The 19,617-nt window shown below is 39.8% G+C and overlaps 1 protein-coding gene across 4 annotated transcripts in view; it reads right to left on the bottom strand.

Annotated features, from left to right (window-relative positions):
* Window positions 1-19,617, bottom strand: part of LOC101118318 (solute carrier family 22 member 10-like) — an 87,909-nt gene that overhangs the window by 8,269 nt on the left and 60,023 nt on the right. For all 4 annotated transcript variants that reach the window (XM_042238301.2, XM_004019622.5, XM_060404309.1 and 1 more), the window contains 3 exons: window positions 8,119-8,242; window positions 7,521-7,636; window positions 4,361-4,575 (listed from right to left, as the gene is read on the bottom strand). In XM_042238301.2, coding sequence (XP_042094235.1) covers window positions 4,361-4,575; window positions 7,521-7,636; window positions 8,119-8,242 — 455 coding nt within the window. The remainder of the gene's footprint in view (window positions 1-4,360; window positions 4,576-7,520; window positions 7,637-8,118; window positions 8,243-19,617) is intronic.

Below are 19,617 nucleotides of genomic sequence, written 5' to 3'. Positions count from 1 at the left end.
AGTGTTTTGCCTATGTTCTCCTCTAGGAGTTTTATAGTTTCTGATCTTACATTTAGATCTTTAATCCATTTTGAGTTTATTTTTGTGTGCGGTGTTAGAAAGTGATCTAGTTTCATTCTTTTACAAGTGGTTGACCAGTTTTCCCAGCACCACTTGTTAAAGAGATTGTCTTTACTCCATTGTATATTCTTGCCTCCTTTGTCAAAGATAAGGTGTCCATATGTGTGTGGATTTATCTCTGGGCGTTCTATTTTGTTCCAGTGATCTATATGTCTGTCTTTGTGCCAGTACCATACTGTCTTGATGACTGTGGCTTTGTAGTAGAGCCTGAAGTCAGGCAAGTTGATTCCTCCAGTTCCATTCTTCTTTCTCAAGATTACTTTGGCTATTCGAGGTGTTTTGTATTTCCATACAAATCTTGAAATTATTTGTTCTAGTTCTGTGAAAAATGTGGCTGGTAGCTTGATAGGGATTGCATTGAATTTGTAAATTGCTTTGGGTAGTATACACATCTTCACTATATTGATTCTTCTGATCCATGAACATGGTATATTTCTCCATCTATTAGTGTCCTCTTTTATTTCTTTCATCAGTGTTTTATAGTTTTCTATATATAGGTCTTTAGTTTCTTTAGGTAGATATATTCCTAAGTATTTTATTCTTTTCGTTGCAATGGTGAATGGAATTGTTTCCTTAATTTCTTTTTCTACTTTCTCATTATTCGTGTATAGGAATGCAAGGGATTTCTGTGTGTTGATTTTATATCCTGCAACTTTACTATATTCATTGATGAGCTCTAGTAATTTTCTGGTGGAGTCTTTAGGGTTTTCCATGTAGAGGATCATGTCATCTGCAAACAGTGAGAGTTTGACTTCTTCTTTTCTAATTTGGATTCCTTTTATTTCTTTTTCTGCTCTGATTGCTGTGGCCAAAACTTCCAGGACTATGTTGAATAGTAGCGGTGAAAGTGGGCACCCTTGTCTTGTTCCTGACTTTAGGGGAAATGCTTTCAATTTTTCACCATTGAGGATAATGTTTGCTGTGGGTTTGTCATAGATAGCTTTTATTATGTTGAGGTATGTTCCTTCTATTCCTGCTTTCTGGAGAGTTTTTATCATAAATGGATGTTGAATTTTGTCAAAGGCCTTCTCTGCATCTATTGAGATAATCATATGGTTTGTATTTTTCAATTTGTTAATGTGGTGAATTACATTGATTGATTTGCGGATATTGAAGAATCCTTGCATCCCTGGGATAAAGCCCACTTGGTCATGGTGTATGATCTTTTTAATGTGTTGTTGGATTCTGACTGCTAGAATTTTGTTGAGGATTTTTGCATCTATGTTCATCAGTGATATTGGCCTGTAGTTTTCTTTTTTGTGACATCTTTGTCAGGTTTTGGTATTAGGGTGATGGTGGCCTCATAGAATGAGTTTGGAAGTTTACCTTCCTCTGCAATTTTCTGGAAGAGTTTGAGGAGGATAGGTGTTAGCTCTTCTTGAAATTTTTGGTAGAATTCAGCTGTGAAGCTGTCTGGACCTGGGCTTTTGTTTGCTGGAAGATTTCTGATTACAGTTTCAATTTCCGTGCTTGTGATGGGTCTGTTAAGATTTTCTATTTCTTCCTGGTTCAGTTTTGGAAAATTGTACTTTTCTAGGAATTTGTCCATTTCTTCCACGTTGTCCATTTTATTGGCATACAACTGCTGATAGTAGTCTCTTATGATCCTTTGTATTTCTGTGTTGTCTGTTGTGATCTCTCCATTTTCATTTCTAATTTTATTGATTTGATTTTTCTCTCTTTGTTTCTTGATGAGTCTGGCTAATGGTTTGTCAATTTTATTTATCCTTTCAAAGAACCAGCTTTTGGCTTTGTTGATTTTTGCTATGGTCTCTTTTGTTTCTTTTGCATTTATTTCTGCCCTAATTTTTAAGATTTCTTTCCTTCTACTAACTCTGGGGTTCTCCAACTCTTCCTTTTCTAGTTGCTTTAGTTGTAGAGTTAGGTTGTTTATTTGACTTTTTTCTTGTTTCTTGAGGTATGCCTGTATTGCTATGAACTTTCCTCTTAGCACTGCTTTTATAGTGTCCCACAGGTTTTCGGTTGTTCTATTTTCATTTTCATTAGTTTCTATGCATATTTTGATTTCCTTTTGATTTCTTCTGTGATTTGTTGGTTATTCAGAAGTGTGTTGTTCATCCTCCATATGTTGGAATTTTTAATAGTTTTTCTCCTGTAATTGAGATCTAATCTTAATGCATTATGGTCAGAAAAGATCCTTGGAATGATTTCGATTTTTTGAATTTATCAAGTTTAGATTTATGGCCCAGGATGTGATCTATCCTGGAGAAGGTTCCATGAGCACTTGAAAAAAAGGTGAAGTTCATTGTTTTGGGGTGAAATGTCCTATAGATATCAATTAGGTCTAACTGATCTAATGTATCATTTAAAGCTTGCGTTTCTTTGTTAATTTTCTGTTTAGTTGATCTGTCCATAGGTGTGAGTGGGGTATTAAAGTCTCCCACTATTATTGTGTTATTGTTGATTTCCCCTTTCATAATTGTTAGCATTTGTCTTACGTATTGTGGTACTCCTATATTGGGTGCATATATATTTATAATTGTTATATCTTCTTCTTGGATTGTTCCTTTGATCATTATGTAGTGGCCTTCTTTGTCTCTTTTTACAGCCTTTGTTTTAAAGTCTATTTTATCGGATATGAGTATTGCCACTCCTGCTTTCTTTTGGTCTCTATTTGCGTGGTATATCTTTTTCCAGCCCTTCACTTTCAGTCTGTATGTGTCCCTTGTTTTGAGGTGGGTCTCTTGTAAGCAGCATATAGAGGGGTCTTGTTTTTGTATCCATTCGGCCAGTCTTTGTCTTTTGGTTGGGGCATTCAACCCATTTACGTTTAAGGTAATTATTGATAAGTATGATCCCGTTACCATTTACTTTATTGTTTTGGGTTCGGGTTTATACACCCTTTTCGTATTTCCTGTCTAGAGGATATCCTTTAGAATTTGTTGGAGAGCTGGTTTGGTGGTGCTGAATTCTCTCAGCTTTTGCTTGTCTGTAAAGCTTTGATTTCTCCTTCGTATTTGAATGAGATCCTTGCTGGGTACAGTAATCTGGGCTGTAGCAGGTTTTAAAGTGACCAGTCATCCTGGGAATTTGAAGGTTGTGATAATGTGAGATTTTCATTGATAAAATCAGAAAAGTCCCAGGTAAACTCAAATGAGTCAATCAACCTATTGTAGATACAGCATTGCCATAGGGTAAGTATGACACCAGAGAGTAACAGGACAGTACTGCTCTATTAGTGGACAGGCTGTGGAGAAGCTAGGTCTACATCAATGTTAGACATGAAGAACCTAACATCAAAGCCTGTAGTTGGGGAAAATTGTCAGAATTAGGGAACAATTGAGAAAATTTTAGGGGAATCAGTTTTCTGCACAGTATAAAAAGAAATGTAATTATAACTGGATAATATTGGAAAGACCTCCATAGTAAAGCAGTATTATTAATGCATTATTGATGATATTCTGAAGAGCAATAAAAATACCTATCTGTAATGCTGTGAGTCACATTCCTGCACTGGAGATGCAAATTGCCCACCAAGTTTCTCCTAATTATTACATATCATCATTCTATTAACTTATAAAGTAATCTGATAGGGAATGGACAAAGATTTTTCTCAGCTTCAATTCTTGTTTCTACTGCACCCTCCTTCCCCACTTGAAAAAGAGGATTTTTTTTTTCATTTCCTGGGAGACTTTCTTAAGAAAGAACCATAGTCATAGTGACTTGAGCTCACAGTCATATGTAGATACATAGAAATGGGGAAGTAGACCAGTCATCAAAGCTGGTAATGAAGAGCCCAAATAGAGGGAGTGGCCATAGTATGCTCTCACATGGGATATAATTGCAAAGCCTCATCCCTCTCTACTTGTTATTTAATGTGTGAATGGGAAAACCACAAGTGAATGATTGCTGTCCTAGAGAGACTACCTGGAATAAATGGGACCATTTTCCAGACATTTCCACTATATGATGAAAGATAAATATATGTTTGCGCTGCCCCTTACTGACCTTTAGCTCTTTTCTCAAAAACTGGTGGATTCATGTTGATGTATGGCAAAACTAATACAATATTGTAAAGTAATTAGCCTCCAATTAAAATAAATAAATTTAAATTTTAAAAAACTTATTAGCAGAAGTTCTCATCAGTTTGGTTTGGGGGAATACTTAACCTTTCATTAGGACCTCTTTTTACTCCTGGCTTCAGACAAGTATGACCAAACAAACCTTGAAGAATGAGAAAAAGACCCTTCATTTCCCCCAAAGTCCAGTCTTCTCTCACCTTGGGGCACAAATGTGTTGACCAAAATGGAAATTCCTACCAGGAACATGAGAAACATCTGGGTTGGTCGACGGCCCAAGTGATTCAGTGGTAAAACTGCAAGACTTCGGACTGAGACCGTGAGAGCTCCAAAGATTACCTGGAACAAGAAAATATTGCTCCCAAAGTGCTGTAGATTCATAAAGATGCCAAAATGGGGTATTGTGATTGCAAATCTGTAGTGGAAAAAAAAAAAGAAGAAAAAAGACATAAACCATAAGACTTAGAGCAAAGGTACTATAATTGATAATTATATTCACCCAGGCAGCCAATGATCAAAGTTAAACAATAAAGGCCCTATCTGACTTGTGTAATTCTTCATTTTAAAGTGAAAAATCACCATAAAAATTACATGGCTGTATATGAAAATGACACTTTTTCTGACAATCCTTTGTCTGATTTATTAAACACAAATATGACAGTAAGAGGAAACATAACGTGACTCAGTCTCCAAACAAGATGGTATATAATATTTGACAACAGAAGCATTAACAGTGAAACTTAGAAATTAGGGAAATAATTTCTTTTGGGGGGTTGTCTATATGCTGTGAGTCCTCCCCCTCTTCGCCCAATCCCAATACTGCAAGGAATTTCTATTTTCTCAACTAGTGGTTGAAGCTAGAAAATACTGTCTGTGTCCCCTTGACTTGACAGCATAGTGCCCTGGGGATTAACACAGTTCTAGGAAATGTAAAGTTCATTCCTGATTTTTTAAGGCTAAGAAACAGTGTAAGAATACAGGAAAGCAAACATACACCAACAGTAACTTCAGAAATGGAATCAAAGGATCTCAATTCAGATTTTACCCAGAAAACATTTAAAGGAAAGAAGCCCACTTTAATGATCTACTATACCTAGAGAGAGCTAGACTTAGTGCAACTAGACTTAGACATTAAAATAGAAGAAACATCACAGATCACAGTATTCCAAGAAAGGTGTCTGATGACTGTCATCTTTATTTTTTCCTTCCACTCTGATTGTCTAGGATTCAGAAACACAAGTCTATGTCCTAGAGAATATGGAAAAGTTGAAAATGCATGTGCTGTGAACTTAGTCACTCAGTCATGTCAGATTCTGTGCAACACAATGGACTGTAGCCCACAAGGCTCCTCTGTCCTGGGGATTCTCCAGGCAAGAACACTGGAGAGGGTTTCCGTGCTCTTTTCCAGGGGATCTTCCCAACCCAGGTCTCCCACACTGCAGGTGGATTCTTTACTGTCTGAGTCACCAGGGAAGCCCCTCCGAAAAATGAGGCACTAATTTCCATGTGAGTATTATTAGGTGTGTTTTCCTCATCTTCTATCTCCCAATCAGTGCCTCCCCCTCATTCTTCATTATGAAAAATCATAATAAAGTTAAATGCAGAAATGATCTACTATGATATGCCTGGGAAGAGACCAATTACGAAATGCAATAGTCACTTACTTAAGTTTGTCAGTGGGTCTATGTTGTCCTGTATGTTTCTTGTGCATTCAGTGTTCACAAATTAAGAATTATATTTACTTCTGTGTCTCTTTTGCTTTGGACTCTGTGGGAGAGGGCGAGGGTGGGATGATTTGGGAGAATGGAAGTGAAACATGTATAATATCATATATGAAATGAATCGGCAGTCTAGGTTCGATGCATGATACTGGATGCTTGGGGCTGGTGCACTGAGATGACCCAGAGGGATGGTACAGGGAAGGAAGAGGGAAGGGGGTTCAGAATGGGGAACAAGTGTATACCTGTGGCGGATTCATGTTGATATATGGCAAAACCAATACAATATTATAAAGTAATTAACCTCCAATTAAAATAAATAAATTTATATTTTAAAAAGAGAATTATATTTAAAATTTCTCCTTCGGACTCTACCAAAGTAAGTACTTATATCCCTTCAAGAGACAATGACCAAGATTTCCTTACAGAAGCCCTTGTGCTAACACACAAATAAAATGCATCCAAATTGGAAACCATTAAAAGTCCACCAACATTGACGTACATAAAGAAATTGTGCTGTATTCATCTAATGAAAACTGGAGCACTAGGGAGGAGAACCACCTAATGTTACACGCAGCAGAATGGGTGAATCTTCAGGAATGAGTATGAGAAAAGGGGGCCTGTCACAGAATCCTCTTATCATTTACATTAGGTGAAGGTCAAGATCAGGCAAGACTCTTCTGCAGTGAAAGAGATCAGAGCAGCTGGACAGGCGAGGGCAGTGAGGAGAGAACAAGAATGAGCCAGTGGTGGAGGTAGTGGTGTTTATTATTGTACAGGATATGTGAGGGGAATCCTGGGGTATTAGGATTTTCAGGCTTTGATCTGGAAGTTGCTACATTTTTACATGTTGAAATATTCATTGATCTGTAAATATTCATAATATCTTCATGTATCGATTGGCAAAAATGGCTTCAATTAAAATTTAAAGAAAAAAATAAACCCCCAAATCCACACTGTGACAGAAATTTTCAACATAAACCTTCACTGAAGAGATTGGCAGAGTGATATGACCAACTCTACTTCATATTCTAATTTCTGTGGCAGTATTATTTGGTGTGTTTCCCTCATCTTTTATCTTCAAATCAGTGTCTCCCTGTCACAACACTGTTGTAATTAATGAAATAGTTTCATGTTAGTACTCTTTTAATGTTGCTATATAAAGCTATTTTTTATCCAGTATGGATGTTTTGTCCTGTTTTGTCCTGTATGGATGTGAGAGATGAATCATAAAGAAGACTGAGTGCCAAAGAATTGATACTTTCAAACTGCAGTGCTGGAGAAGATTTTTGAGAGTTCCTTGGACAGCAAGGAGATCAAATCAGTCGATAATAAAGGAAATTGATCCCAAATATTCACTGGAAGGACTACTGCTGAAGCTGAAGCGCCAATATTTTGGCCAGCTGATGTGAAGAGCCAGCTTGTTTGAAAAGACTCCAGTGTTGGAAAAGATTGAAAGCAAAAGGACAAGGGGGCTGCTGAGGATGAGATGGTTAGATAACATCACCGACTCAGTGGACATGAGTTTAAGCAAACTCCAGGAGATAGTGGAGGACAGAGGAACCTGGCATGCTATAGTCCCTGGGGTCACAAAGAGTTGGACATGACTTAGCAACAACCACATGCATTCTGTAAAGCCCACCTCACAAAGGAGAGAAGACAGATCCTTTTACGCAGATTGGGTGTGCGGAACAAGTCAAACACAGTAGGTTTGGTCTGTGCTGCCTCCAGCTCCTCCTGCATGGTCACTTTTAAGCCCTTCAACAACAACAAACACATATCACTTGCTGACATAGTGCCAGGTATTGTAATGAACACTGGCACCCAATAGGATAGGAGAGATACATTCCCTTTCTATGTAGTACAACAGATTACACATGCAGTCACTTGTGTGAACAGGATATAGAGGATATAGAGAGTTAAGGGAGACTCCAGGAAATTACACAGCAACAATGATTTTTTTTTTTAATGAGGCCATGGCGGAGGGAAGTGAGCAGGGCATCCAGGAGAGCACACAGGCTGCAGGTTCAAATCAGGAGATGAACTACAGGAAGTAGTCCTTGTATAGCGTTCAAAGCTCCTTTTATAAGAAATGCGCATGAAAGACCAGGAAACTGAGCTTGCATTCTCAACCAGATGGCCTTGTTAGAAAAGCAGTTTGTCTATCTCAATAAGGAGGAGGCAGGCATTAGTTCATGACTTCCCTCCCACCCAATAACCACCTTCCCTTTCCGGCTTACCTCCATACTCAAGATTTCTTCAGCATTCTTTATTCCATTTCTGTGTGCAACTTTTTTAAGTTCCTTTAAGCCCTCATCTGGTTTATTGGTGACAATCAGCCACCGTGAAGATTCCACCAGCCACCTGATGAAAGAAGAGCAGACAGGTATAGTCAACCCTTCTTTGCTATATGATTATTGACATGTTTTATGCCTTCTGCCTACTATCCACTACATCAACTAGACATTCATGTTGTGTTAAACTAATTCTAGGAAAATATGAGTCATAATTTCATGCTGGGATGACAGACTTGGAGACAAATTGCCTTTATGCTTATTCAGCAGGAGTTTTTCCTAGAAGTTTATGAAGGTTAAACTGGAGAGTGCCTCACATACATAATTCCCTCTCAAAGCGTGACATGAGATCTAGCAATTTTGTGCACATAATATATATTCTTTTCAAAAAGTACCCCAGGCTTCCCTGGTATCTCAGTGGTAAACAGTCCACCTGCCAATGCAGGAGACCTAGGTTTAATCCCTGTTCTGGGAAGATCCTATACGCTGGGGAGCAACTAAGCCCATGCACCAAAACTGTTGAGCCTGTGCTCTAGACCCCAGAAACCACAGCTACTGAGCCCATGTGCCGCAACTACTGAAGTCTGTGTGCTCCAGGTCTCCCGCTCTGCAACAAGAGCAACCACCCCAGTGAGAACCCATGCCCTGCAATGAAGAGTAGCCACTGCTGGGTGCAACTAGAGAAAAGCCAGTGTAGCAGCGAAGACCCAGCACAGCAAAAATAAACAAATAAATAAAAAAAAATTTTTAGAAGAAGCCCCAGTTATGTATGGTAGAGGTCAACAAATATTTTAAACACATGTACACCCATGGCTGATTCATGTGAATGTATGGCAAAAACCATGACAATATTGTAAAGTTATTAGCCTCCAATTAAAATAAATAAATAAAATAATTACCCCCCCAAAAAAATAAATAAATACTCCTGCCACTACCAACAATGTTGATATCTAACTACACATGTGAGTCACATATTACATGCGCCTCAATTTCCTCAGCAGTAAAATGGGAACAGGGGGCCTAGCTTCCTTTTATGGTTTTCAAGAGGATAGAATGACTGAGCACGCGATTTGGACATGGATTACACTGTCCCCTCTCTCTGAACTCATCTCACTGTTAAATCTATAGTCATTTTTCTGTGATCTGTTAAATCTGATTCTTCCTAGAATGGTTTTAAGTGTAGGAATGAATTTATCCATTTAAAAACTGTTTGTTGGGGTTTTCCAAGATGTTAGGGGAGTGGCTGGACATGGAGTGCATCTCTCTCCACGGATGCATCAGGAATACCTCTGCAGATGCAAAAGTTCTCACAGAACACTGGCTGAACACTACTAGCAGGAGACCTCAGTCACCAGAAAGGACCATATGGAGCCACACATAACTGGCTAAGATGAAAGAAAGAAGGGAGAATAAGGAGGAGAGCAAGCAGGACCAGGCCTACACCACAGGGTCGGGTAGCTGAAGGAAAGGAGAGATTCCCACATCCAGGGAAATCAGTTGGGACAGAAGGGAAGAATTTGAGGCTGTCAGAAAAGGATGAACCAGCTGATCTGTCTGGATAGAGTGAGAACCATACAGACAATCTGTGCCACAGTCCTACATACCCTAGACTGGAAGCCACATCCACAGGTATGCAGGGGGTCTGGGAGCTGGAGCCTGGGGATTGGAGAGCAAACCCAGGCGAGGACTGCTGGTGGCTGGGGGAGACATCTTAAGGAAATAGGAGGAGAAAATCCACAACAGGGAATGCCTTTGGAGGAAAATTGGACTGCCATGGAAGCAGGGCGTGACTGCTGAGTCACATGCAGGGAATAGAGTCACCACTGTAGCTTCTCTCTCCCCACACACCAGCCTGGGCTACCCAGAAATAGAGAAGAACCAGCCATGGCTGCCCCTTGCCTGCCTGCCTCTGGAGGTTAGCAAAAGCAACCAATAGAGCCTTATCTCTTGCATCCATGGCCACAGGCTAACCTGCATGCCGGGCACCACCAGCCTTCCTCAACTCAAGCAGCCATGCTGCCTCCATGCCTGGTCCCCATTGCAGCAGACCCAAGTCCTCCAGGGCAGCCTTAGGAGCAGACTCCTGTGAGTGGCCCACATGCAAGTTCAGTTCAGTTCAGTTGCTCAGTCATGTCCAACTCTTTGAGAACCCATGAATCGCAGCACACCAGGCCTCCCTGTCCATCACCAACTCCCGGAGTTCCCTCAGACTCACGTCCATTGAGTCCGTGATGCCATCCAGCCATCTCATCCTCGGTCATCCCCTTCTCCTTCTGATCCCAATCCCTCCCAGCATCAGAGTCTTTCCAATGAGTCAACTCTTCGTATGAGGTGTCCAAAGTACTGGAGTTTCAGCTTTAGCATCATTCCTTCCAAAGAAATCCCAGGGCTGATCTCCTTCCGAATGGACTGGTTGGATCTCTTTGCAGTCCAAGGGACTCTCAAGATTCTTCTCCAACACCACAGTTCAAAAGCATCAATTCTTCGGCACTCAGCCTTCTTCACAGTCCAACTCTGACATCCATACATGACCACTGGAAAAACCATAGCCTTGACTAGATGGACCTTTATTGGCAAAGTAATGTCTCTGCTTTTGAATATGCTATTTAGGTTGGTCATAACTTTTCTTCCAAGGAGTAAGCATCTTTTAATTTCAAGGCTGCAGTCACCATCTGCAGTGATTTTGGAGCCCAAAAAAATAAATCTGACTCTGTTTCCACTGTTTCCCCATCTATTTCCCATGAAGTGATGGGACTGGATGCCATGATCTTTGTTTTCTGAATGTTGAGCTTTAAGCCAGATTTTTCACTCTCCACTTTCACTTTCATCAAGAGACTTTTTAGTTCCTCTTCACTTTCTGCCATAAGGGTGGTGTCATCTGCATATCTGAGGTTATTCTCCAAGCCAGGTTTCAGCAATACGTGAACTGTGAACTTCCTGATGTTCAAGCTGCTTTTATAAAAGGCAGAGGAACAAGAGACCAAATTGCCAGCATCTGCTGGATCATGGAAAAAGCAAGAGAGTTCCAGAAAAACATCTATTTATGCTTTATTGACTATGCCAAAGCCTTTGACTGTGTGGATCACAATAAACTGTGGAAAATTCTTAGAGAAATGGGAATACCAGACCACCTGACCTGCCTCTTGAGAAATCTGTATGCAGGTCAGGAAGCAGCAGTTAGAACTGGACATGGAACAACAGACTGGTTCCAAATAGGAAAAGGAGTACGTCAAGGCTGTATATTGTCACCCTGCTTATTTAACTTATATGCAGAGTACATCATGAGAAACCCTGGACTGGAAGAAACACAAGCTGGAATCAAGATTGCCGGGAGAAATATCAATCACCTCAGATATGCAGATGGCCCACATGCAAAGTTGGCAATAAAACCACAAGTGAGCAAAAAGGACAGGGCAATTAAGTAAGAGGATCAAAAACCTTTCATCAGCTGTTCAAGCTGCAGATTAAGTACTTAACATCAACTAAAGACTCTGCATCTATTGAATATATGAGGGTATAAGGAGTGCTCCCACAAAAGAAAATACTCTAGCTCTGGCAGCTGTGGATATTGATGGCAAGCACACATGGGAGGAGAGCCAAATTAGAGTCTCAGCTGTCCTCACAGGGTCCACAGCAGGTCTAGAGATTAGCCCTCCCCAGCATTTGGAGGTCTCTTGGGAAAGCAGTGGAGGGAAATACTTCATGGTAGGGCAAAGGACACCAATGGCTGAGACTCTAGGAAAACATTTATTATTGTTTTTGTGTTTTGATTTGTGCCATTATCACTGGGTCGGGAAGATCTCCTGGAGATGGAAATGACAACCCACTCCAGTACTCTTGCCTGGAAAATCCCATGGACAGAGGAGCCTGGTAGGCTACAGTCCATGGGGTCACAAAGAGTCAGACATGACTGAGTGACTTCACTTTCACTTTGGCTATTTTTTAAAATTTAAATTTATTATTTTTCTTTTTGGATTGCATTTATTTATTTTTTAATACAAATTTATTTATTTTAATTGAAGGCTAATTACTTTACAATATTGTATTGGTTTTGCCATACATCAACATGAATCTGCCACGGGTGTACACGTGTTCCCAATCCTGAACCCCCTCCCACCTCTCTCCCCATACCATCCCTCTGGGTCATCCCAGTGCACCAGCCCCAAGCATCCTGTATCCTGCATCGAACCTGGACTGGCGATTCATTTCTTATATGATATTATACATGTTTCAATGCCATTCTTCCAAATCATCCCACCCTCTCCCTCTCCCACAGAGTCCAAAAGACTGTTCTATACATCTGTGTCTCTTTTGCTGTCTTGCATACAGGGTTATCGTTACCATCTTTCTAAATTCCATCTATATGCGTTGCTGCTGCTGCTGCTGCTGCTGCTGCTTCAGTCGTGTCCAACTCTGTGCGACCCCAGAGACGGCAGCCCACCAGGCTCCCCCGTCCCTGGGATTCTCCAGGCAAGAACACTGGTGTGAGTTGCCATTTCCCTCTCCAATGCATGAAAGTGAAAAATGAAAGTGAAGTCACTCAGTCGTGTCCAACTCCTAGCGACCCCATGGACTGCAGCCTACCAGGCTCCTCTGCCCATGGGATTTTCCAGACAAGAGTACTGGAGTGGGGTGCCATTGCCTACTGTATTGGTGCTTTTCTTTCTGGCTTACTTCACTCTGTATAATCGGCTCCAGTTCCATCCACCTCAGAACTGATTCAAATATATTCTTTTTATCGGCTGAGTAATACTCCATTGTGTATATGTACCACTGTTTCCTTATCCATTCATCTGCTGATGGACATCTAGGTTGTTTCCATGTCCTGGCTATTATAAGCAGTGCTGTGATGAACACTGGGGTACACGTGTCTCTTTCAATCCTAGTTTCCTTGGTGTGTATGCCCAGCAGTGGGATTGCTGGGTCACAAGGCAGTTCTATTTCCAGTTTTTTTTTTTTTTAAGGAATCTCCACACTGTTCTCCATAGTGGCTGTATTAGTTTGCATTCCCATCAACAGTGTAAAAGGGCTCCCTTTTCTCCACACCCTCTCCAGCATTTATTGCTTGTAGACTTTTGGATTGCAGCCATTCTGACTGGTGTGAAATGGTACCTCATTGTGGTTTGGATTTGCATTTCTCTGATAATGAGTGATGTTGAGCATCTTTTCATGTGTTTGTTAGCCATCTGTGTGTCTTCTTTGGAGAAATGTCTATTTAGTTCTTTGGCCCATTTTTTGATTGGGTCGTTTATTTTTCTGGAATTGAGCTGCAAGGGTTGCTTGTATATTTTTGAGATTAGTTGTTTGTCAGTTGCTTCATTTGCTATTATTTTCTCCCATTCTGAAGGCTGTCTTTTCACCTTGCTTATAGTTTCCTTTGTTGTACAGAAGCTTTTAATTTTAATTAGGTCCCATTTGTTTATTTTTGCTTTGATTTCCAGTATTCTGGGAGGTGAGTCATAGAGGATCCTGCTGTGATTTATGTCAGAGAGTGTTTTGCCTATGTTCTCCTCTAGGAGTTTTATAGTTTCTGGTCTTTGGCTATTTTTGAAATTTCTTTATTCTCTCCTGTTGTGGTTGCTGTTTTTATTATTATTATTTCTATTTAGTTTTTTCAGATTCTTTTTTAACCATACTTTTAATTTTTTAAATCTGTCTCTACTTTTACTTTGGTTTTCTCTCCTGTTTTTGTTGGGGGGGGGGGGTTGGTTCTTTTTGTTTTGTGGGGATTTCTTTTATTTAAAATATATATATATCTTTTACATACTTCTATATTAACTTTGCTTTTCTGTTGTTTTTTATTTTATCATTTTTCCATTTGTTTTGTTTTCTTTGCTTTATTCCTCAGTTGGCACTCTGCTTTGGTTTTATTTTCTGTTTTATATTTTTGTTAGTTTTGTTTTTAATTGGTTGATTTCATTTTGGGTTTCCTTTGTTTGTCTGGTTGCTGTCTTTTACTCTGCTCTCTTGGTTTTGTTTTGGTTTCTTGTGTATGTGTGTGTGTGTGTATGTGTGCATGTACACACACACACATGCATACACATGCTTATATTTGCTTTGCTCTTGTTTCTGTGTTTTAGTTGCTTTGACATTTGTCTGGGTTTCTTTTTCTTTTTTATCCCTTTTATTACCATGATGAATGGCTTGAGGGGTATTGCTTCCCTGACTGGAAGTCTGGCCTGAGCCTCTAGGGTGGAAGCACTGAGTCCAGGACACTGAACAAAAGATTCCTGGCCCCAGGGACTATTAATCAGTGAGAGCTCCCATAAAGGCCTCCATCCAAATCCAAGACCTAGTTCCATCCAAATCCAAGACCTAGTTCCACCCAACTGCCTGTAGCACCTAGTGCTGCATGCCTCATGCCAAACAATAAGCAAGATAGGAACACAAACCAAATCATCAGCAGACAAGCTACCTAAAGTCATACTAAGCCCACAGACACCCCAAAACACACCACTTTACACAACCCTCCCATCAGAGGGAAAAGATTCAGCTCCACCCATCAGAATGCAGACACTTGTCCCTCTCTACACAAGCCACTAGACCAACCTCACCCTCTTGGGGGAAAGACCAAAAGCAAGAATTATAACCCTGCAGCCTGGGAAAAGGAAAACTTAAACACAGGAAGTTAGACAAGATTTAACAAAGAGAGAGAGAGAGAAATATTGTGCAGATGAAGGAGAAGGTAAAAACCCACAAGACCAAACAAACAAACAGGAAATAGAAAATCTACAAGAAAAATAATTCAGAGTAAGCCTAAGGATACTGGAGTGGGTAGCCTGTCCCTTCTCCAGGGGAACTTCCCAACCCAGGAATTGAACCAGGGTCTCCTGCATTGCAGGCAGATTCTTTACCAGCTGAGCTACCAGGGAAGCCCAATGATAGTAAAGATGATACAAAATCTCAGAAATGGAATGGAGCAAATGTGAGAAACACTTAGTAAGGACATAGAAGAAATAAAGAATTTTTAAAAAGGCAGTGATGAACAATACAAAAACTGAATTAAAAATACTCTAGAAGGAATCAACAGCAGAATAACTGAATCAGAAGAATGAATAAGTGAGCTGGAAGGTAGATTGCTGGAAATAACTGAAGCTGACTAGAATAAAAAGAAGAGTTAAAATAATTGAGGACAGTCTCAGACACCTCTGAGACAATATTAAATGCACACATTCAAATTATAGGTATCCCAGGGAAAAAAAGAGAGAGAGAGAGAGAAAGGGGTAAGAAAATATTTGAAGAGGTTATAGTTGAGAACTACCCTAACAGGAGAAAGGAAATAGCCAATCAAGTCCGAGAAGCACAGAGAATTTGATAAAGGATAAACTCAGTGGAGAAACATGACAGACACATATTAATCAAATTTTTTAAAAAATTAAACACAAAGAAAAATATTAAGAGAAGCAAGGGTAAAGCAACAAATACTATACAAAGGAATCCCCATAAGGTTAAATCTGATCTTTCTGCAGAAACTTTGCAGGCCAGAAGGTAGTGGCAGAATATAATTAAAGTAATGAAAGGAAGAAAACTACAACCAAAAATACTCTACCCAGCAAGGATCTCATTCAAATTCAATGGAGAAATAAAAAATTTTACAGACAAGTGAAAGTTAAGAGAATTCAGCAACATCAAACCAGCTTAACAACATATGATAAAGGAAATCCTCTAGGCAGGAAATATAAGAGAAGGAAAAGACCTACAAAAACATACCCAAAACAATTAAGAAAATGGTAATAAGAACAGAAATATTAATAATTACCTTAAATGTACATAGATTTAAAGCTCCAATGAAAAAATACAGATTGACTGAATGAATACAAAAATAAGACCCATATATAAGCTGTCTACAAGAGACCCACTTTAGACCTAGGGACATGTATAGACTGAAAGTGAGGGGATGGAAAAAGATACTGCAAACAAAAATCACAGGGAAGCTGGAGTAGCAATACTCATATCAGACAAAATAGACTTTAGAATAAGGAGTGTTATAAGAGGCAAGGAAGGACAGTACATAATGACCAAGGGATCAATCCAAGAAGATATAAGAATTGTAAATATTTATGCACCCAACAAAGGAGCACCTCAATATATAAAGTAAATGCTAACAGCCATAAAAGGGGAAATCAACAGTAACACAATAACAGTGGGGATTTTAACACCCTACGTACACCAATGAACAAATTATGCAGAAAGAAAATTTATAAGGAAATGCAAGCCTTAGGTGACACATGAGAACAGACGGGCTTAATTGATATTTACATGGCATTCCATCCCAAATCAGCAGAATACACTTTCTTCTCAACTGCACATGACTCTCAAGGATCGATCAGATCTTCGGTCACAAAACAAACCTCCATAAATTTAAGAATATTGAAATCATATTGAGCATCTTTTCTGACCACAGTGCTGAGATTAGATATCAATTACAGGGGAAAACTGTAAAAAACATAAACACGTGGAGACTAAGCAATACACTTCTAACCAATGAAAAGATTACTAAGGGAACCAAAAAGAAAATAAAAAATACCCATAAACAGATGACAACAAAAACACAGTGACCCAAAACCATGATTGGGTGGTTTTGTTCAGTTGCTCAGTCATGTCTGACTCTCTGTAACCCCATGGACTGTAGCTTGCCAGGCTTCCCTGTCCTTCACTGTCTCCTGGAGCTTGCTCAGACTCATGTCCATTGAGTCAGTGATGCCATCCAACCATCTCATCCTCTGTCCTCTGCTTTCAGCATCAGGGCCTTTTCTAATCAGTCAGCTCTTTGCATCAGGTTGCCAAAGTATTAGAGCTTCAGCTTCAGCATCAGTCCTTCCAATGAATATTCAGGACTGATTTCCTTTAGGATTGACTGATTTGATCTCCTTGCAGTCCAAGTGACTCTCAAGAGTCTTCTCCAACACCATAATTTAAAGGCATCAATTCTTTGGTGCTCAGCTCTTTATGGTCCAACACTCATACCCATATGTGACTGCTGGAAAAACCATTGCTTTGACTAGATGGACCTTTGTTGGCAAAGTGCTGTCTATGCTTTTTAATACAGTGTCTAGGTTTGTCATAGCTTTTCTTCCAAGGAGCAAGCCTCTTTTAATTTCATGGCTGCAGTCACCATCCTCAGTGATTTTGGAGCCCAAGAAAATAAAATCTGTCACTGTTTCCATTTTTCCTCCATCTATTTGCCATGAAGTGATGGGATCAGATGCCATGATCTTAGTTTCTGTATGTTGAGGTTTTATGTTTCTTTGGGAGTGGGCGGTGGGGGCAGGGGGGGGAATGTTTAATACTATTGAGAATTTTGAGGGAGGGTTTCAGATGGAAAAACAAGCACCAGTTCAGAAATGTCAAATTAAGGGCCAAGTCTAGTAATTCTCAAATTATAGTGAGCAGAAATTTCATAAGGCAAGCTTGTTAAAAATGCAGATTTCTAGGCTCATCACTCTTAATCTAACTTGTCAGCTATAGTGTAGGCCCTAAGAATGTTGAGTTTTAAACCAGCTTTTAGCTCTCCTCTTTCAAGAGGTTCTTTAGTTCCTCTTCACTTTCTGCCATTAGAATGGTGTCTTCTGAATATCTAAGGTACTTGATATTTCTCCTGGCAATCTTGATTCTAGCTTGAGCTTCATCCAACCCAGCATTTTGGATGATGTCATCTGCATAGAAGTAAAATAAGCAGGGTGACAATATATAGTTTTGGTATACTCCTCTCACAATTTGGAACCAGTCTGGTCTGGTTCAAACTGTTGCTTCTTGACCTGCAAATAGGTTTCTCAGGAGGTAGGTAAGGTGGTCTGTTATTCCCATTTCTTTTTTTTTTTAATTTTAAAATCTTTAATTCTTACATGCGTTCCCAAACATGACCCCCCCTCCCACCTCCCTCCCCACAACATCTCTCTGGGTCATCCCCATGCACCAGCCCCAAGCATGCTGCACCCTACGTCAGACATGGACTGGCGATTCAATTCTTACATGATAGTATACATGTTAGAATTCCCATTCTCCCAAATCATCCCACCCTCTCCCTCTCCCTCTGAGTCCAAAAGTCCGTTATACACATCTGTGTCTTTTTTCCTGTCTTGCATACAGGGTCGTCATTGCCATCTTCCTAAATTCCATATATATGTGTTAGTATACTGTATTGGTGTTTTTCTTTCTGGCTTACTTCACTCTGTATAATTGGCTCCAGTTTCATCCATCTCATCAGAACTGATTCAAATGAATTCTTTTTAACGGCTGAGTAATACTCCATTGTGTATATGTACCACAGCTTTCTTATCCATTCATCTGCTGATGGACATCTAGGTTGTTTCCATGTCCTGGCTATTATAAACAGTGCTGCGATGAACATTGGGGTACATGTGTCTCTTTCAATTCTGGTTTCCTCGGTGTGTATGCCCAGGAGTGGGATTGCTGGGTCATAAGGTAGTTCTATTTGCAATTTTTAAGGAATCTCCACACTGTTCTCCATAGTGGCTGTACTAGTTTGCATTCCCACCAACAGTGTAGGAGGGTTCCCTTTTCTCCACACCCTCTCCAGCATTTATTGCTTGCAGATTTTTGGATCGCAGCCATTCTGACTGGTGTGAAGTGGTACCTCATTTCTTTAAGAATTTTCCACAGTATGTTGTGATCCACACAGTCAAAGGGTTTAGCCTTTGAAGTCAATGAAGCGGAAGTAGATGCTTTTCTGGAATTCTATTTCTTTTTCTAAGATCCAATGGATGTTGTCAATTTGATCTCTGGTTCCTCTGCCTTTTCTAAATCCAACTTGAACATCTGGGATTTCTTGGTTCACATACTGCTGCAGCCTAACTTGGAGAATTTTGAGCATTACTTTGCTACCATGTGAGATGAGTGCAATTGTGCAGTAGTTTGAACATTCTTTGGCATTGCCTTTCTTTGGGATTGGAATGAAAACTTTTCCAGTCCTATAGCCACTGTAGAGTTTTCCAAATCTGCTGGCATATTGAGTGCAACATCATTTTTAGGATTTGAAACAGCTCAACTGGAATTCCATCCCCCCCACTAACTTTGTTCATAGCCATGCTTTGTAAGGCCTGCTTGACTATGGACTCCAGGATGTTTGGCTGGACAGTCACTCATTCCAGGATGTGAGCAATCACATCATGGTTATCTGGATCAATAAGATCTTTTTTGTACAGTTCTTCTATGTATTCTTATCATCTCTTTTTAATATCTTCTGCTTCTTTTAGGTCCGTACTCTTTCTGTCCTTTTTTGTGCTCATCTTTGCATGCAATGTTCCCCTGGTGTCTCTAATTTTCTTGAAGTGTCTCTAGTTTTTCCCATTCTCTTGTTTTCCTCTATTTATTTGCACTGATCACTTAGAAAGGCTTTCTTACCTCTCCTTGCTATTCTTTGGAACTCTGCATTCAGATGGATATATATTTACTTTTCTCCTTTGCTTTTGCTTATCTTCTTTT

This window comes from Ovis aries, chromosome 21 (assembly GCF_016772045.2).
Source record: "Ovis aries strain OAR_USU_Benz2616 breed Rambouillet chromosome 21, ARS-UI_Ramb_v3.0, whole genome shotgun sequence".
NCBI classification, from domain to species: Eukaryota; Metazoa; Chordata; class Mammalia; order Artiodactyla; family Bovidae; genus Ovis; species Ovis aries.
This window is presented reverse-complemented; position numbering and strand designations above follow the sequence as displayed.